This window comes from Neofelis nebulosa, chromosome 4 (assembly GCF_028018385.1).
Source record: "Neofelis nebulosa isolate mNeoNeb1 chromosome 4, mNeoNeb1.pri, whole genome shotgun sequence".
Classification (NCBI taxonomy): Eukaryota; Metazoa; Chordata; class Mammalia; order Carnivora; family Felidae; genus Neofelis; species Neofelis nebulosa.
Window position 1 is genome coordinate 151,905,215 of NC_080785.1, and position 18,128 is coordinate 151,923,342.

The 18,128-nt window shown below is 45.4% G+C and overlaps 2 protein-coding genes across 9 annotated transcripts in view; both read left to right on the top strand.

Annotated features, from left to right (window-relative positions):
* The window catches only part of QRICH1 (glutamine rich 1), a 53,070-nt gene extending 40,760 nt beyond the window's left edge, over positions 1 to 12,310 (top strand). For all 7 annotated transcript variants that reach the window (XM_058726978.1, XM_058726979.1, XM_058726977.1 and 4 more), the window contains 7 exons: positions 376 to 553; positions 1,186 to 1,340; positions 2,426 to 2,540; positions 8,663 to 8,771; positions 9,130 to 9,281; positions 9,603 to 9,693; positions 11,364 to 12,310. In XM_058726978.1, coding sequence (XP_058582961.1) covers positions 376 to 553; positions 1,186 to 1,340; positions 2,426 to 2,540; positions 8,663 to 8,771; positions 9,130 to 9,281; positions 9,603 to 9,693; positions 11,364 to 11,556 — 993 coding nt within the window. In that variant the 3' untranslated portion in view covers positions 11,557 to 12,310. The remainder of the gene's footprint in view (positions 1 to 375; positions 554 to 1,185; positions 1,341 to 2,425; positions 2,541 to 8,662; positions 8,772 to 9,129; positions 9,282 to 9,602; positions 9,694 to 11,363) is intronic.
* A 236-nt stretch (positions 12,311 to 12,546) lies between these two features.
* On the top strand, positions 12,547 to 17,631 carry IMPDH2 (inosine monophosphate dehydrogenase 2). Of its 2 annotated transcripts, XM_058726990.1 has the most exons (15): positions 12,547 to 12,748; positions 13,192 to 13,240; positions 13,459 to 13,560; positions 13,871 to 13,945; positions 14,261 to 14,467; positions 14,970 to 15,057; positions 15,131 to 15,330; positions 15,410 to 15,500; positions 15,593 to 15,688; positions 15,963 to 16,034; positions 16,690 to 16,833; positions 16,920 to 17,064; positions 17,163 to 17,306; positions 17,386 to 17,469; positions 17,572 to 17,631. In XM_058726990.1, the coding sequence occupies exons 1-15, from the start codon at positions 12,651 to 12,653 to the stop codon at positions 17,591 to 17,593; spliced, it is 1,617 nt and encodes a 538-aa protein (XP_058582973.1). In that variant the 5' UTR covers positions 12,547 to 12,650; the 3' UTR covers positions 17,594 to 17,631. The 2 variants fall into 2 exon arrangements, with proteins under 2 accessions (XP_058582973.1, XP_058582974.1); XM_058726991.1 differs by lacking the exon at positions 15,963 to 16,034 and having other exon boundaries at positions 12,548 to 12,748.
* Positions 17,632 to 18,128: the final 497 nt, after the last annotated feature.

The following is an 18,128-nucleotide window of genomic DNA, read 5'->3' on the forward strand; positions in this document are numbered from 1 at the left end:
CTGTTGTTTGGCTCATCTTACAGCACAGATCTTCTTTGAAATTATGTTAAATGAAATAGCAATGAAAACAAAGGTTACTGTAAATTAAAAAAAAAAAAAGATTCTGGGTGGAGCCCAGATACTGGTTTTTGTAATTCAGAGATTCAAAAGTCCAGCCAGGGCTGAGAGGCACTGCAGTAGCCTTAGCTGTCCCTGGGGTAAGGAGTAGAACTCCACAAAATTTTTTGGAAGTAGGACAAGTAGAAGAAAGTTGTTTTTCGTTTTTTTTTGTTGTTTTTAATTTAAAAAAACCACAGGTAACATTTTTTTAACAGTATTGTGGAAGGGCCTGATGGAAAACAATATTGACACATTTTGATGGTTTCTCTCTCATAGGCTCAGACTGTCCAGGTTGCTGAAGTTGAACCACAGTCACAGCCACAGCCTTCCCCAGAACTTCTGCTTCCAAATTCTCTGAAACCAGAAGAAGGGCTTGAAGTATGGAAAAACTGGGCCCAGACCAAGAATGCTGAGTTAGAGAAGGATGCTCAGAACAGACTGGCACCCATTGGGAGTGAGTGTTTGTGAAGGAGAGAGGAGGGTGGACTCTCTAAAATGCAGTGGTATGAAAGCAGCTGGAGGACAAAATGGCAGAAAAGTGGTGTCCCTTGGCTCTGGGGGTTAGGGATCACCATCTGAAATAGTATGCTAAATTCAAGACCAGCAACAAGCTGGTAATGAGCAGGATTTATGGTGTTTGCCCAAGACCAGACATTTTTGTACACATGGATTTCTGGAGTCAACCTAGCAGATCTGGGCAGAGTAAATTCTGGAAGGAGATAGGACCAGTGAGTGTGCTCAAGGGCCTTCTTCCTTAGCAATATGTTCGTATTCTTCCTCTTAAAGTGTGGATTTTGGGGGGTTTTGTTTTTGCTTTCATGTCTTGGCCCTAATAACTTTGGGGGTATGTGTGGTGGGGAGGATTGTGGGAAGGAAAGCCTTGGTGTAAACAGGGCCTACAGGATTACTATCTTAGTGGGCCAATTCTGACCTTAGATACAGGTGACCATTTCCGTCCTAGCACCCTGATGATCAGTGTCTTCTCTGAGCCCTCCTTCTGGGGATCTGAGCAACCTGTGAAGAGATTACTGTTATCAAGATCCCCTCCCATTCACCTTTGGGGGTTACCTTTGGCTTGTGTTGCAGGGCGCCAACTGCTTCGATTCCAGGAAGATCTCATCTCTTCTGCTGTGGCTGAGTTGAATTATGGGCTCTGTCTAATGACAAGAGAAGCTCGAAATGGAGAAGGTGAACCCTATGATCCAGATGTGCTCTACTATATTTTCCTGTGTATTCAAAAGGTAGGAAACAACTTCGCAGGAACATGTTTCAGCTGTTCCCATTGGGTATTTGCTGGTTACTCAAATCAGTAAAATGATAAGCAAGTGATTATAGGGAAGTTTTCTTTCAACTATATAATAAGTTTTTAAATGTGCATCTTTTAAAATTGCAAAAGACCTAACATGTTCACTTCAAAAAAATAAAATAGACATCATATATAATTCTGTCATCTAGGGAAATTTTTGTTAAAATGTTTGGTATATTAAAACTTTTTAATCACAAAGGATTTGTATATAACACTTTTCATTAAAAGTAAACACATGGTTTGCATAAAAGTAATTTATCCAAAATAAAATCTGGTGCTAACATTCAGCCCATTTTCTCATTGTTCCCTGCATTAACACAGAATAATTATTCGAGAGTCTAGCTAGAATATACAGCTGTAGTTGGGCTTTCAGGACATCTAACGTGAAACGTAACGGAAACTTGTCTTAGAACTGGCAGTTTAAGAGAACAAAGGCGGATTTCTTAGTGTGTGAATGCTTTTGTGGAGAAACCCACAGTATGATGAAAGCACTTGCTGGTTGGGACCACCCTGTTGCCTGGGCCTGAGAAAAGTCTGCCCCCCAGTTTGTTCCTCTTTCTTCCCAGTCACCCAGGGCACTGAGTGGATTGCTTTACATGCCCTGTTTCATTCCATGCTCTCCCTAGTCCTAGAAGGCTGGCACAGTCCTTTCCATTTACAAAGAAACTGAGCCCCAAAAGTTAAAATACTCAGATGAGTTATTTAACTTACACTATAGCTAATAAGAGGCTGGCCCCAGAGCCTGTATTGTTTTTTTGCTACCACAAGACAGTGCCTTATCTGGGAGAAATAGTATTCACAAAATCTGCCCCTTTGACCCTACTCTCTAGAGTGTTATGAGAGTCATTTCACATGATTTGAAGTGTGCTGTGGAAGCGTCACATGCTGGACATTTTTGACCTGTTGTGTTGGTTTGTTAAGGAAGCAGAAACAGGTAGGGAGAGGTAGTGATACAGTATTTATTTACCCTGGAAGTTTTACTCAGGAGACTACCAACGACTTTTATTGTTTTTCTTTTAGTATCTTTTTGAAAATGGAAGGGTTGATGACATTTTCTCCGATCTTTATTATGTTCGATTCACGGAGTGGCTACATGAAGTTCTGAAAGATGTTCAGCCCCGAGTCACTCCACTTGGTAAGAGTCTTCCTAGTCCTTGGATGTCTTTCCCACCTGGGTTTATAAAAGATCAGCTGTTTTTGTGGCTGGCTATGACAGCATGTGGGTGAGGAGGCTATAAATCCTTGGCACCAGCATGAACTTCTGTACTGCTTGGCCTGATACTGAAGGGGCACTGCACATCAGACAGAGAAACCCCTGGTCCCAGTGTGGCCAGGACACGGGGGCATGCAGAGCCTTGGGTTGTTACTCTTCTGTTTGTTTTAATTAAAATTTATTGGGGTGCCTGGGTGGCTCAGTCAGTTAAGTGTCTGATTTCGGCTCAGGTCATGATCTCATGGTTCGTGAGTTCGAGCCCTGTGGTGGGCTCGGTGCTAACAGCTCAGCCTGGAGCCTGCTTTGGATTCTGTGTCTCCCTCTTTCTCTGCCCTTCCCCTTCTCACGCATGCACTCACTCTCTCAAAAATAAAACATTTAAAAAAATTTTATTGATTAAAATTAGAATCATTGCAAAACTTAAGAATTATGAACTCTTTCATATAGGTTGCTCATGTTACATACTGGAGATTTTTTTCCCATATGTTTGAACGTATGTTCTACATATATGGAGCATAATTTTTGGTTTACTCATAAAACTCCTGAAAGAATAAGAGTCTTAGAGTAGAATGTCTGAGGTATTTGGGGGTTTATTTTTTAATAAATTTTTGTCTTTTTATTTTTTTTTAAAAAAATTTTTTTTTTTTCAACATTTTTTTTATTTATTTTTGGGACAGAGAGAGACAGAGCATGAACGGGGGAGGGGCAGAGAGAGAGGGAGACACAGAATCGGAAACAGGCTCCAGGCTCCGAGCCATCAGCCCAGAGCCTGACGCGGGGCTCGAACTCACGGACCGCGAGATCGTGACCTGGCTGAAGTCGGACGCTTAACCGACTGCCCCACCCAGGCGCCCCAAAATTTTTGTCTTTTTAGACCACTTTTAGGTTTACAGAAAAAATTAGCAGGAGGTAGAGAATTCCCATATACTCCCTCACACACTCTTCCCTCTATTATTTAGTATTTTGTATTCATATGATGTATTTGCAATAATTGATGAGCCATTATTGACACACTACAGAAGTCTGTAGTTTACATTAGGGTTCACTCCTCCTGTTCTACATTCTGTGGGTTTCAACAAATGTATAATGACATGTATCTACAGTTGCAGTATCATACAGAAGTTTCAGGGCCCTAAAATCCTCTGTGCTCCACCTATTTATCCCCTCCATCCCCAAATCTCTGCAATCACTGATCTTTTCACTGTCTCCATAGTTTTGCCTTTTCCAGAATGTCATATAGTTGGAATAACTCAGTATGTAGCTATTTCAGATTTATTTCTTTGACTTAGCAATACGCATTTAATGTTCCTGTGTATCTTTTCATGGCTTGATAGCTCATTTATTTTTACTTCTGAATAATATACCATTGTATGGATGTACCACACAGTTTGTTTATCCATTCACCTATTGAAGGACATCTTTGTTGTTTCCAGATTTTGGCAATTATGAATAAAGCTGCTGTAAACATTGTGTGCAGGTGTTTGGTGAAAGAATAGAGAGCCCAGAGGTAGAGTCGCAGAAATATAACCAACTGATCTTTAACAAAAGAGTAAGGGCAGTTCAGTGGACAAAGAATAGTCTTTTCAACAAATGGTGCTGGAACAACGGGACATCCACATACCAGAATATGCATCTAGATGGAGACCTTACACCTTTCATAAAATTAACTGAAAATGGGTCATAGACCTAAATGTAAAACACAAAACTATAAAACTCCTAGAAGATAACATAGGAGAAAATCTAGGTGACCTTGGGTTTGGTAGTAACTTTTTGGATATACCACCAAAAAGCACAGTCCATGAAAGAAAATAATTGATAAGTTGGACTTCGTTAAAATTAAAGGCTTATGCTCTGTTAAAGACACTGTTAAGAGAATGAAAAGACAAGCCACAAACTGGGAGAAAATATTTGCAAAACTCATACCTGATAAAGAACTGGTATCCAAAATATACAAAGAACTCCTAACGCTCAACAATAAAAAACAACCTGAACCAAAAAAAAGGAAAAGATCTAAACAGATTCCTCACCAAAGAAGATAACACAGGTGGTAGATAAGTATATGAAGATGCTTATCATTAGATATCATCAGGAAACTGCAAATTAAAATGAGATACCACTATACACCCATTAGATTGGCTAAAATCACAAGCAGTGGCAGGCCCAATTGCTGGATAGGGAGGACAAGAATGCTCATTCGTTGCTGGTGGGAATGCAAAATGGTACAATCCCTTTATAAGCAGTTTGGCTTTTTTTTTTTTTTTTTTTTAAGTAAACATTTTCTGGAGTGCCTAGGTGGCTCAGTTGGTTAAGTGTCCAACTTCAGCTCAGGTCATGATCTCACAGTTCATGGGTTCAAGCCCTGCATCAGGCTGTTATTGGGATGGAGCCTGCTTCAGATCCTCTGTCCCCCTCTTCTCTGCCCTTCCCTCGCTCTCTGTCTCTCTCAGAAATAAACATGAGGGGTGCCTGGGTGGCTCAGTGGGTTAAGCATCTGACCTCATCCCAGGTCATGATCTCTCTGTTCATGGCTTCAAGTCCCGCATCAGGCTCTGTGCTGACAGCTCAGAGCCTGGAACCTGCTTCGGATTCCCTGTCTCCCTCCCTTTCTGCCCCTCCCCTATACTTATTCTCTCTCTCTCTCTCTCTCTCTCTCTCTCTCTCTCTCTCAAGTAAAAAAAAAAAAAAAAAAAAAAAAAAACATTTAAAAAATAAACATTAAAAATATTAAAAAAAATAAAATAAACCTTTTCTTACCTTATGATCTAGTAGTTGTCTTCCTTATTAGTATTTACCCAGATGAGTTGAAAAGTTTATATTCACATGAATATCTGAGTTTTAATCCTGGCTTTGCCAATTGTTTTTTATTTATTTTTATTTATTTACTTTTTGCATTAATCTAACAGGAATTTTAAAATGAAAACAAAATTGAGATAATTGACATAAAGCATATTAGTTTTAGGTATACAACATAATGATTTGATATGTGTAGATCTTGCATAATGATCTAGTTTAGTTAACATCCATCACCACACAGTTACACGCTTAATCTTTAAAAAATAGGTATTTTATTTAGTTAACTTATTTATTTTATTTAGAGAGAGAGAAAGCGAATGAACTGGGTAGGGGCAGAGAGAGAGTGAAAAGAGAGAGAATCCCAATCAGGCTCCGCGCTGACAGAGCAGAGCCAGACACAGGGCTCAAACTCACAAATCATGAGATCATGACCTGAGCTGAAATTAAGTGCCAGATGCTTAACTGACTGAGCCACCCAGACACCCCTAAAAGAAAAATTCTTTTTTAAGCAAATATTTTTTGCATGCCTGTTATGTGCCAAGTAGCATTTCAGGTGTAGATAATATAATATTATAATGAATAAAATGGAACTTATAGTCTAATGGGGGGAGACAGTGTATATGATTAAGTGACTTGAACCAAGCACAGGGGAATGGAAAGTTTTAAGGGCATTAGGAAAGAGTCCTTTCTGAGGGACTATCATTAGAACAGAAACCAAATAAGTGAATCACTCTACATGATGTGCAAATTTTCAAGCCAAGTGTGGCTGTGCAAACTTTGCTTTCTAAAAATTGCATTGTGGAAATTTTAAGCATATATAAAAGTAAACTTGAGATAAATGACACTCCCTTGTACCCATTGTCCATGGCAAATCTTGTGTCATAGGTGCCCCATCTGTTTTTTTCCCTTCCCATATTATTTTGAAGTAACTCCTAGACACTTTATTCATAAATATTTTAGTATGCTTGACACATGATGCCTTTATTATACTGGGGGGGGGGGATATAATTCCATAATGTCATAAAAATCTACCCTTTGTTCAAATTTCTAATGTCTCAAAAATGTCTTGACTTTGTTTTGAGTCAAGGTGCAAATAAGATCCGCACATTGAAATTGCTGGTATGTCTTTTAATATTTAGCTTTAATCTTTAGTTTTCCCCTTGATTCCTTAATTCTTTTTTTTTTTTTTTGCAATTTATTTATAGAAGAAAGCCTTTTAAATTGTCAGTCTGATTACATCCCCATATTGTAGTTTAGTATAGTTTTCTGTTCCTTGTATTCACATAACTGTAAATGTTGCAGATAGTTGCAGATAAAGACTTCATTGATGGGGTTTTGAATTTTGTGTTTCCTTTTTGGAAGGAGACATCATAGATGGGCTATATACTTCCATCTGATACCCATAATATCTAGATCCATTCATTCATTAGGAGTTGCAAACAGTGGTATTCTGATGTTACTACTTCTTCATTATTAGCTGAAATACAGAGCACAACTTTTTCCTGATCACTCTTTCAATGCCTAGCAGTATAGATTATGGATTTTATAGTAGAGGCAGGATAAGGGCTTGTTTCTTCTCCTTTGTTTAGCAGTTTTTACAGTAATGAGTTGGTTCACTGGTTTCATCCAGTGATGACCAATTCACTTTTTAAAGAATCCTTGTGAACTGATGGATTTAAACATTTAATATGGTTTACTGCATTGCAGGTAATCTTTTTTGATGTGCAGATTGTTCTGTCTTTGGCCATTTGGAGCCTCTTTAAATTGGCTTTTAAGTTCTTTTGACATGGCCCTACTTCCTTGATTTCTGATTTTCCAGATGTTCCATGCTCATCTTGGACATTTTCTGTTTTCTGCCTCAGTATAGAATTGGTCAGTTCAGCATAGAACCTGGTTCCTTTTAGTGGTAAATGGTATTTTAAGTAGCATAGGGGTGTTCATTGCTTCTGGGTTGGTCATTGTTTCTAGGCCTTTCAGGGGGGCAGAACTAAAAAATAAAATAAAATCATTTTGATACCTGCAGTTCAGATTCAGAACTACAAGGCTTTTTATATGATGTCTCTGCATCTCCCTTCTCCCATGCCAGGAGTCCTGGTTTTTAGACACTAAAGTTCACTTTAAGTTGTGTTAGGAAGTGGGTAAAGCTAGGGAAGAGACACTACCAGTTGGCAGAGTGAAGTGAATCCAAAGAAAATAGTGCATGCTAAGGTATGTGTGGGACCACTTTTAGCTCTGGCCTTCCCCAAACAGGGCTGTCTTGTGCCACTCATCTGCTTCAGATATTTTGAGGGCAGGGAATCTTATCGTATTGCCAGTGGGCCACAAAATAGAAGAGTAGAGATAGTGCTGCCAGAAAGAGATGGGAGTGCACTAATGGACTTAGAGGACCAGCTTTGGCAAGAGTAGAGAAGAGGAATGTGTTGGGCAGAATATTTCTTTCCCTGCTCCTAGGATGTGGCATCCTCACTGTCTGCTTGGAGAATTCCTGAAATTCCTGCAGGAGAATACTGTTTCACCAGGGCCTCAGTACCTGGCACATAAACACTGGTACATCGACTGTTGAATGAACACATGATGGGGGCTTGGTGATCAACCTAAGTGTCATCTTCTGTTCACATAGACCTGGCTGCACAGGGCTTTTGATCAAACATTGGCCTTTGCCCCTGCCCAGCCCTCAGTTTGCTTATGAACCAGCGTCTTAAAGTTAGACCTTCCCTGTGGGAGAACCCTGTAATAGTTCTGAATATCATTCTCCCCTTTATCCAGACAGGGAATGAGAATGAGCTTGCCTTTTAGAGGTGGAAAACACAAGAGGTTTAACAAGGACACACATACTGGTTCTTTGGGCCCTTGACACCTTTGAAAAAATATGATGAAAGCTCTATACCCTCTTTCTAGAGAAGTATGCATATATGCAGAGTTTGATTTATAGTTTTGGGTGTTACACTATGTTCTTTTGCCCAGTTGTAATCTTGGATTAGAGGAAGAATTAACATCAGGTAAGAAATCCTATAGGGCACTGGTTCTCAGGAACTTGTTAGAAATGCACATTATCAGGTCCCACCCCAGAAACTTGGGCTGAAACCCAGGCATCTGTGTTTCAAGCTTCCAGGTGATTCTGCCATTCCCTAGGGAGATTTTTCTGGGAAACTTGTACTCCTGTGTGGTCCTTGTGCCTCCCACTTCCCATCCTGCACCTCTGAGGGCCCTTCTCCCATCGTCTTGTTGTAGCAGTACTCTATTCCTCCTAGGCTATGTCCTGCCCAGCCACGTGACTGAGGAGATGCTGTGGGAGTGCAAGCAGCTCGGGGCTCACTCCCCTTCCACCCTGCTGACCACCCTCATGTTCTTTAACACCAAGTAAGTGTTCTAGAAGCTCCATGCTTAGCCACTGCTGGCATCTGCCCAGTGAAGAGGGTGGAAACTATCCAGGTAGACTTAGGAATTCCTTTGACACATATTTGAGAGCATCTGGGCTACTGAAAGCCTTCAGCCCCATTTGGCTACATTTGTGTGGTGACCAGTGAGGCAGACAGCCTTGCCAGACCCCTGCCATCAGTCTTGATGTGGTTCCTCCACTAGACAGTGTTTTTGGGTGTGGGCCCGCCCAGATCCTGGGAGTGTGTGCATCAGCTCCTCGGAGACACTGATGGCAGAGGCTGAGTCATGGTCTCCTCCTGGCACCCCTCCCTTTGCCTTGCTTTCACTTGTGGTGCAGATACTTCCTTTTGAAGACAGTGGACCAGCATATGAAGCTGGCCTTCTCCAAGGTTTTGCGACAGACAAAGAAGAACCCCTCTAATCCTAAGGATAAAAGCACGAGTATTCGGTACCTGAAGGCACTTGGGATACACCAGACTGGCCAGAAAGGTAGGGGCTACGGAAACAGGTGCAACTTGTCCTGCCCTGTCCTTGTGCCGGGGGACTAGTGATTAGTGTGAAGGTTGGGATTTGCTGGATAAGAATTCTCCATTCCCTTCTCCCCAGCCAGAAACTTCAAACTCTTCTAGAAGCAGAGATGCCCCAGAAATGATTGCTGCTTTTTCCTTTCATACTTTCCCTTCATGCCTCACACCATTTTTCCTCCCAATAAGTCTAGTTTGGGATGGCTAGAAGCCTAAGGTTCCTAATCTGGGCCTGAGCTAAAGCAGTCTGATGCCATGTCTCTGGTGTTGGGGGTGTGTTTTGTAGTTACAGATGACATGTATGCAGAGCAGACGGAAAATCCAGAGAATCCACTGAGATGTCCCATCAAGCTCTACGATTTCTACCTCTTTAAATGGTGAGGAAGCTTTATGGTGGCTGGGGGACTGTGTGTGTGTGCATGCATGCACTGTACCTGTATACAAAGGCATTCTTTAGTCACGAACTGAGAGTAAATACACACTTCCCAAAAGCTATATATAGAAGCAACCTTACTGGTTTCCCAAAAACATGTGGAATGACCAGCATTGTAATTTTATATGGTCCCCTGTCTTGGAGAGGGGAATGAAGGTAGAGGGAGGAAAGTATAGAGAAGTGGCTTCCATCACATAGCATAGCCTAACATCTTCCTGTCCTTGACCTTTGTCACTAGCAACATCAATCTAGAGGGGATTCGTTTTCTTTGCTTTTGCTATCTTGCCCTTTCAGTTTGACATGTCATCTCTACAGCAATGCCAAAGTGATGTTTCTGTGCTATAGTTCTTAACATGTTACTTAGACTAAAACCTTCAGTGGTTTTAGTTTATTATATAAAGAAGAGTAATCTTAATGTTGCCAACAAGGCCTTTCGTATACTTCCCTTGCTCATCTCATGTCCATGTAGCTCTTGGCTCTCTAGCCATGCTGGCTTCTCTCCACTCAAGGACCTCATGCTCTCCCTACCCGCAAGGCCTCAGCATAGAAATTTTCCCTGTTGATGGGGCGCCTGGGTGGCTCAGTTGGTAAAAGTGTCCAACTTTGGCTCAGGTCATGATCTCGCGGTTTGTGAGTTCCAGCCCTACGTCGGGCTCTGTACTGACAGCTCAGAGCCTGGAACCTGCTTCAGATTCTGTGTCTTCCCCTCTCTCTGCCCCTCCCATGCTCATGCTCTGTGTCGGTCTCTCAATAATAAATAAACATTAAAAAAATTTTTCCCTGTTGGGCAGGCCTTCCCCACCCGCTACGGGCCCCCATATTTGGCTAGTTGGCTCCAATCAATCCTCTTCTCAGCTTTATTAGGAAAGCATTTCCAGATTCCCTACCTGTTCTTTTGGGCTCTTTCCTTTGTAGCATTTATCACTGATTGTCATTTTGTGTGTATTTATCTAATTGTTGACTATCTCTCCTCTTACCTGTAAGCTCCATAAGGTGGGAAGTCTTGGATTTTGCTCATTTCTTGAACACCAGCTCCTAGTGCAGACCTGGCACACAGTGGCCCTTTGATAAATCTTGAGTGGATGGGTGAATGTAACTGTTTAGACAGCGACATGTGCTAATAAGTACAGCAAAACATTGAAGGGATAGAGTGTGAGCCTAAGTAAGGGTCCCAGCATCTTAGCCAAGCTGGGAAGGCAGATAGAGTCCCTTAGGTAAAATTGAGGAATTGTCAGTGGATTGGGTAGAGGCAAACAACATGAGGAAAGACTTGGAGATGACCTTGTAAGTGGTGAAATTGGTTCCAGGTGGGATATAGTTGGACTCAAGAAGATGAACCCCACATCCTTAGGTATCACTCAGAGGTATTCACAGCTGGCAGCATGTAAGGGAGGAGTGGAAGGGAGGTAGCCTATTACTGACATTTGCAGTAGCCCCAAAGGAGGTCCTAGAGGTAATATGTGTTGGCTGCATGGAATTCAGTAGCTATGATACCATACCTCCAAGAGCTGCTGTCTTCCCAACTTTTGCAGACAGCATCTGTCCAGTAGATTCCAATGTGGGAGGGTTGAGACTGTTGTGGTTTTACCCAGCTTTTACTGATATATTTTTCAGCCCCCAGAGTGTGAAAGGCCGGAATGACACCTTTTATCTGACGCCCGAGCCAGTGGTGGCCCCCAATAGCCCAATCTGGTACTCGGTCCAGCCTATCAGCAGAGAACAGATGGGACAGATGCTGACTCGGATCCTGGTGATACGAGAAATTCAGGAGGCCATTGCAGTGGCCAACGCAAGCACCATGCACTGAGATGCCTAAGCCATGGTGCAAGGGAGATGATCCAGGAAAAAAAATGGACAGACTTTCACACTAAAGAAGAGGCCTCCATTTTTTCTTTTTTTTATTGGTGTAGTTATGAAGCCTTTCAGACTGCTTCTGTTTAAAATGTAAAAGGAAACTTTGCCTCCTGTGTGTCTCCGTAAATCTGCAGCAGATTCCTCAGCCCGTGGGGGTGCTGGGTTTCCTGAAAAACCAGATGTCCTAGAAAGTGGCTGGCTGGCTTTTTCTTTTTTTGTCTGGGGCCTGGGAAAGGGCTTGGACTGTTAGGAGAAATGTGGCCCGTTCCCTTACTCTAGAAAGATGGAATTAGTGATGGATGGACCCTCCAGGGAATCTCCCCAGCTGGCTTCCACTCTGACTGGCAGACGTCGCTGACCACAGGGGAGCCACCGTCTTTTTCTTTCTTCATGCTCAGACATAAACTTAGCATCTTAATGGAAGGAAAATGAGGGGAACTTCAATTATGATTTATTAAAGACAATTTCTATTACACCCTCCTTTATGACAAGTGACATTTTAGATGTTAAAGTAAAAACTTTACCATGCCTTTTTTTTTTTTTTTTTTTTTTTTTTTGGCCTAGCATTGAGGCCTTAAACCTGAGGCTCCTGTGCCTGATGGAATTCTTGTAACATACACTTGTGTATCATATAAAGATACCACTCTGTTTCTCTTATGTATTCTTAATCTAGTTGTTTATTAAGAATGACAAGCACGTCTTTTCAACATGCTAGTGAGCATCGCCTCTTTATTTGGGAGGATCCTGGCGGGCCAGTGGAAGCAAAGCCTTGCCTGCTAATTGAACGGGTCAAGGTCTTGTGGGAGGGAGCAGACACGGTAACACCCGACTACAAGGCTACAAGCCCTAGTGCATGCTGCGCGCATGCGCTCCTTCGGTAGTCCCGCCCCGGAGTCGCGTAGGCTCCGCCTGCTCGCACTGCGTCCTGACGTCAGTGACGCGCAGGGCGCAATGACGATATCGGCGGGTTTATATTGGCGCGGCCCAGACGGCTGAGGCCTCTGCGGCGCGGTCTTCGGACACACGCGGCTTTGCCCGGTCCTGGCTATGGCCGACTACCTGATTAGCGGGGGCACGTCCTACGTGCCAGACGACGGGCTTACGGCACAGCAGCTGTTCAACTGCGGGGACGGCCTCACCTACAAGTGCGGGCCTAGCGGGCTCACCTGGGCGAGGAGAGGGGCGGCGCGCTGCGGTGGGAGGCCGGGTGGGGTTTTCCACTGAGCCCTCTGGGACTCGGGCGTGGGGACAGGTTGCGGAAAATCCCCCATCATCTCCGGCTCCATTTGGTAGATCTGAAGTGGGGCGGAATGGAGGAGGCATCTTGGCAGTGCTTGGGATTTCAGACTAGAAGCTCCATTCTGTCGGCACATGGAGTTGTCAGGATGCCAGGGTCGCTGTTGACAGCTAGGTGGCAGAAAAGGTCCCCTATCTACATCTCCACCTTGTGATTTGTCTTCCCTTAATGTGACACGGGCTAGGGCAGTGCCCTCTAGGCCCAAATGCCCTTTGATGTGATCAGTGGGGATGGAATCTTAAGCCGCCCTAAACCTGAGCCTTACTCCCAATTCATTCCCCTTCCCCATAGTGACTTTCTCATTCTCCCTGGGTACATCGACTTCACTGCAGACCAGGTGGTGAGTATCACCAGAAACTGGGTCCTGAACATCAGGTTAGGTAAGGTACTCCTTTGCCCTGTCCTCTCAGCTACCAAACCAAATTGGGCTTGGGGGTAGATTCTGTAGAATAGTCTGATTGGCATGCATGTCATGCAGGGCACCTGATTTATGGGGATCTGGCACCACCCTGAGGCATATGAGGTGCTTTCCCACATTACTTGGCTGTATCTCCTCAGGACCTGACTTCTGCTCTGACCAAAAAGATTACTCTGAAGACCCCACTGGTTTCCTCACCCATGGACACAGTCACAGAGGCTGGCATGGCCATAGCAATGGCGGTGAGCATGACGGGATATAGGGACCCCACATTGTTCCCCAAAGGCATATAGAGTCATGCTGCTCTTACTCTTTACTTTTTTCTTCTTTTTAAAGTTTATTTTTGAGAGAAAAAGAATGAGTGGGGAAGGGGCAGAGACAGGGGTCAGAGGATCCGAAGTGGGCTCCGTGCTGACAGCAGAGAGCCCTACGTGGTGCTCAAACCCATGAACCCGTGAGATCATGACTTGAGCTGAAGTCAAGATGCTTAACCAACTGAGCCACCCAGGAGCACCTCTTTGTCACTTTTTCACTCTTCTGTTTATCGTGCAGCTTACAGGTGGTATTGGTTTCATCCACCACAACTGTACACCGGAGTTCCAAGCCAACGAAGTTCGGAAAGTGAAGGTCAGAAGGGCAAGGATAGTGGTCAAGAGCTCCTGGGAACTGCATGGAGGTGGCGTGGGGGGTGGGAATGGGGGATATATTCTCCTGATCTTTTCCCCACTTTGGGGTTCAATTCTTGAGAAGACTATGAGACCCTGTGTCCTTAGGCAACAGAAGAGGACCAGGTGGACAGTACCTACAGCCCACCCATGTTTCCTATTCCTGGGTTTGAGTTGTGATTTGGTCCTGTGGCACTGCCAGAGGGGGGAGTTGGCACAGACCCCGGGCTTCAAACTGGTAAAGGCCGTTCAGAAATATTCTTGCCATCCCTTCCAGAAATATGAGCAGGGGTTCATCACAGACCCTGTGGTCCTCAGCCCCAAGGATCGAGTGCGGGATGTGTTTGAAGCCAAAGCCCGGCATGGTTTCTGTGGTATCCCAATAACTGACACAGGACGGATGGGAAGCCGCCTGGTTGGCATCATTTCCTCAAGGGACATTGATTTTCTCAAGGAGGAGGAGCACGACCGGTTTTTGGAAGAGGTAGGTGCTACTGACAAAGCAAAGCCAAGCTCTAGCACCCAAGGCTTAAGACAAGGTTTCTGTTGCCTGAATGGCATCTCTGGGGGCCTTTGCAGTCCAGAAAAGATGAGTGCCCAGCCAAGTTTCTGATCCCTTCATGGGGTTCATGCATCTCTTCCCCACCAGAGGCTCTGAATGGGCCCGAATGTTTGCCACCCCCAAGGTGCAGGCAGTACTCAAGGATCAATTTCGACCTCCTCTTCCAATTCTCTTGTCATTGCTCTGGCATGGCATTTCTGTCTCCACTATGTAACAGGAGGCTCTGTGTACCATGTTGTCCTTTCTACTGAATTTTCACCCCTGCCACTATATTGCTGCACAGACTGTTGGGTTCACTTGAGGAGGGTGGTTTGGGTGCAGGTGTGTGATCGTGGTGGTCTTTGGAACCTCCCTCCTGTATTAGGGCAGGGTCTGTTGGGAAGTCTGGTCTCTGGCCTTTTCTCATAGCTCCCCTCACTGCTAGATCATGACGAAGAGGGAAGACTTGGTGGTAGCTCCTGCAGGCATCACATTGAAAGAAGCAAATGAAATTTTGCAGCGCAGCAAGAAAGGTGAGTCCTAGAGGTGGAAGGGTTCTGGAACCAAAGACCAGGTTTCTGATTTATGTATTTGCCCTACCTCCAGGAAAGTTACCCATTGTAAATGAAGATGATGAACTGGTAGCCATCATTGCCCGGACAGACCTGAAGAAGAACCGGGATTACCCACTGGCCTCCAAAGATGCCAAGAAGCAACTGCTCTGTGGAGCAGCCATTGGCACTCATGAAGATGACAAGTATCGGCTGGACTTGCTAGCCCAGGCTGGTGTGGATGTAGTGGTTTTGGTGAGTTGTCACATAGGCAGGGTAGGGTGGTAGGGGCAGCTGTAATACCAGTCTCACTGGGACTTTCTTTCTGTCCCAGGACTCTTCCCAGGGAAATTCAATCTTCCAGATCAACATGATCAAGTACATCAAAGAGAAATACCCCAGTCTCCAAGTTATTGGAGGCAATGGTGAGGCAAGACTGGGCACTGAAGGACGTGGGGCAAGAGGAGGGAAGCTAAGCTCCCACTTAGACCTTCACACAAGCTTTTCCCTGTTGTAGTGGTCACAGCTGCTCAGGCCAAGAACCTCATTGATGCTGGCGTAGATGCCCTGCGGGTGGGCATGGGCAGTGGCTCCATCTGCATCACCCAGGAAGGTAGGAAATGCTTCAGCAGGCCCTCAGAGACTCTGGCTTCAACAGGGCCCTTAGTCCCAGATGGCCTGAGCCAAGCGCTCTTGTGGGAACAATACGGAGTCCTCCAATAGGGGCAGCCCCAGGGCCAGATGGGCCCCTTGGATGGGTGACATGCTGGAAGACGAGCTCGTCATTCCTCACCTGCCACTCCCTCCCACCCCACCCCTCACCTAGCCTGGCCTCCTTGCTCCTGCTCTGCACCCTCTCTAAACTCTGGTCTGTTTGTTTTATTTAGTGGCTCCCAAGATCCCTCCAGACATAAAGTCCCACAGCCCCAAATGCCCTTCTACTGTCACGGGCTGCTATAGTAAGTCCAGCCCGGCCCACTGGCCCGGCCCAGCTGCCCACTGCCCGGCTGCTTGGTTGACTGTAGCTGTAGCTCCCGGGGTTTGTGGTGCTGATGGGTGGGCAGGGCAAACTGAATGACAGACCATGGTTTTGGGGGCTGCTGGAAAACACAGCTCCCTCCTCTTCCCCGGGGTGCTCATAAGGCAGGATCTCCTTCCCAGGTAGGCCCTAGTCTGCCCACATTTCCTATAGTAGGCACAGCTCAAGAACCAGCAAGCCACTCTTCCTTCTACACAACCACTCCCCTGATCTTGCCCAAGCTGCCAACTAGGCAGGAAGGGGTGGGCCTCTGGGTTACTAACTGCACGGTGACCCCCTATGTCCACTTGATACCAGGTGGGTGGGGCTTTTCCCGGCTGCTGACTGCATGTGCCTGAGGCTGCCCTGGGCCATGCACACATGCACGCGCACATGCAGGATTGAGTGGAGGCCATCACAGCTATTTGTACTGTTCAAGGCAGACAGGGCAGCAGCCATCTCAGACTTGACTCTCTCGGCCAAGCTGCAGTCTTGGTGCATCTGTAGCTGAGAGCTCCTGGGTGCTGAGTTATGGCCACAGGGCCCCTTGCCTGTCCCCATTAATTCCATCCACCCATATATTCCTCTCTCAATAGTGCTGGCCTGCGGGCGGCCCCAAGCAACAGCAGTATACAAGGTGTCAGAATATGCACGGCGCTTTGGTGTTCCTGTTATTGCTGATGGAGGAATCCAAAATGTGGGCCACATCGCTAAAGCCTTGGCCCTTGGGGCCTCCACAGGTGAGGCCCAGCACCCAGGGAGTTTGGTGGGATTCCTTCCCTAATGCCACTCAGAGTCTGCCCCCAGCACTCCCATCTGTCCATAGTTATGATGGGCTCCCTCCTGGCTGCTACTACTGAGGCCCCTGGCGAGTACTTCTTCTCTGATGGAATCCGGCTAAAGAAATATCGTGGTATGGGTTCTCTTGATGCCATGGACAAGCATCTCAGCAGCCAGAACCGATATTTCAGGTGGGACAGGAAAGTCAGTTATCCTGTGCTGACAGCCTTGTACTGGCAGCTTCATCTATGCTTTGACCTTGCTTGTGTTGTCCTGCCTCTCCCCACAGTGAAGCTGACAAAATCAAGGTGGCTCAGGGGGTGTCTGGGGCTGTGCAGGACAAAGGGTCCATCCACAAATTTGTCCCCTACCTGATTGCTGGCATCCAGCACTCCTGCCAAGACATTGGTGCCAAGAGTTTGACCCAAGTCCGGTAAGCTTGGGGAGTTGAACGTGGGTAGAGGGGGTGGTTGAGGGCCAGCTACCCACATCCGACATCCGTCCCTCTTCAGAGCCATGATGTATTCTGGAGAACTCAAGTTTGAGAAGAGAACATCCTCAGCTCAGGTGGAAGGTGGTGTCCACAGCCTCCATTCGTAAGTGACCAGCCCTTTTGTACCCATCTACCTTCAGAGCAAAGGTTTTTGCTGTGCCTCCTTCCTCCTGCCACACCTCACAGCTTGTTATTCTGCTTACAGGTATGAGAAGAGGCTTTTCTGAAAAGGGATATGGCATACCCCCTTGGTTTTTCAATAAAAGTTTGGGAAAAAAAAAAACAATGCCTGATCTTTGAGGTCAACAAGCAGGTGTGGCTGTGCAGCTGCCACTATCACAGATGCACACAAACACAACACCCTCATTTGTGGGGAAAGCCTCAGACACTGAGGTCAGGATACTCCTTGGATCTGGAAGGAGGAACTAGTTCTTGATTCAAAAAGTCCCTCCTGAGGCAGCTCACGAGATGAGTCTGGCCAGCTCTGACTCACAAGAGTGCAGTCTCACATTATGGCTACTTAGGACAGGTCATGGAACAGTCCATGGGGGCTTTGGACTGGCACTCACAGGTGCTTGGCCACGTGGGACCGGGTTGAGATCCACATATGTATTCTCTAACTTGAATCTCCAAGGGACCTTGTGGAGAAAGCACTGAGGTCCCCTCAAATCTGCATGTGAGCAAGTAGTTAACATTTGCAGTTTGAAACAGGTGCCTATACTGCCTCCTGCCTCTGAGGAGGTAAGTAGCCTAGATAAAAAG

What these genes read in the sequence shown, in the direction of transcription:
- IMPDH2 (XM_058726990.1), top strand. Translation starts at nt 12,651, where the DNA reads ATGGCCGACTACCTGATTAGCGGGGGCACGTCCTACGTGCCAGACGAC. An exon ending in ACGAAGTTCGGAAAGTGAAG is followed by an intron (nt 13,946 to 14,260) that starts GTCAGAAGGGCA and finishes CATCCCTTCCAG; the next exon opens with AAATATGAGCAGGGGTTCAT. An exon ending in CCAAGTTATTGGAGGCAATG is followed by an intron (nt 15,501 to 15,592) that starts GTGAGGCAAGAC and finishes TCCCTGTTGTAG; the next exon opens with TGGTCACAGCTGCTCAGGCC.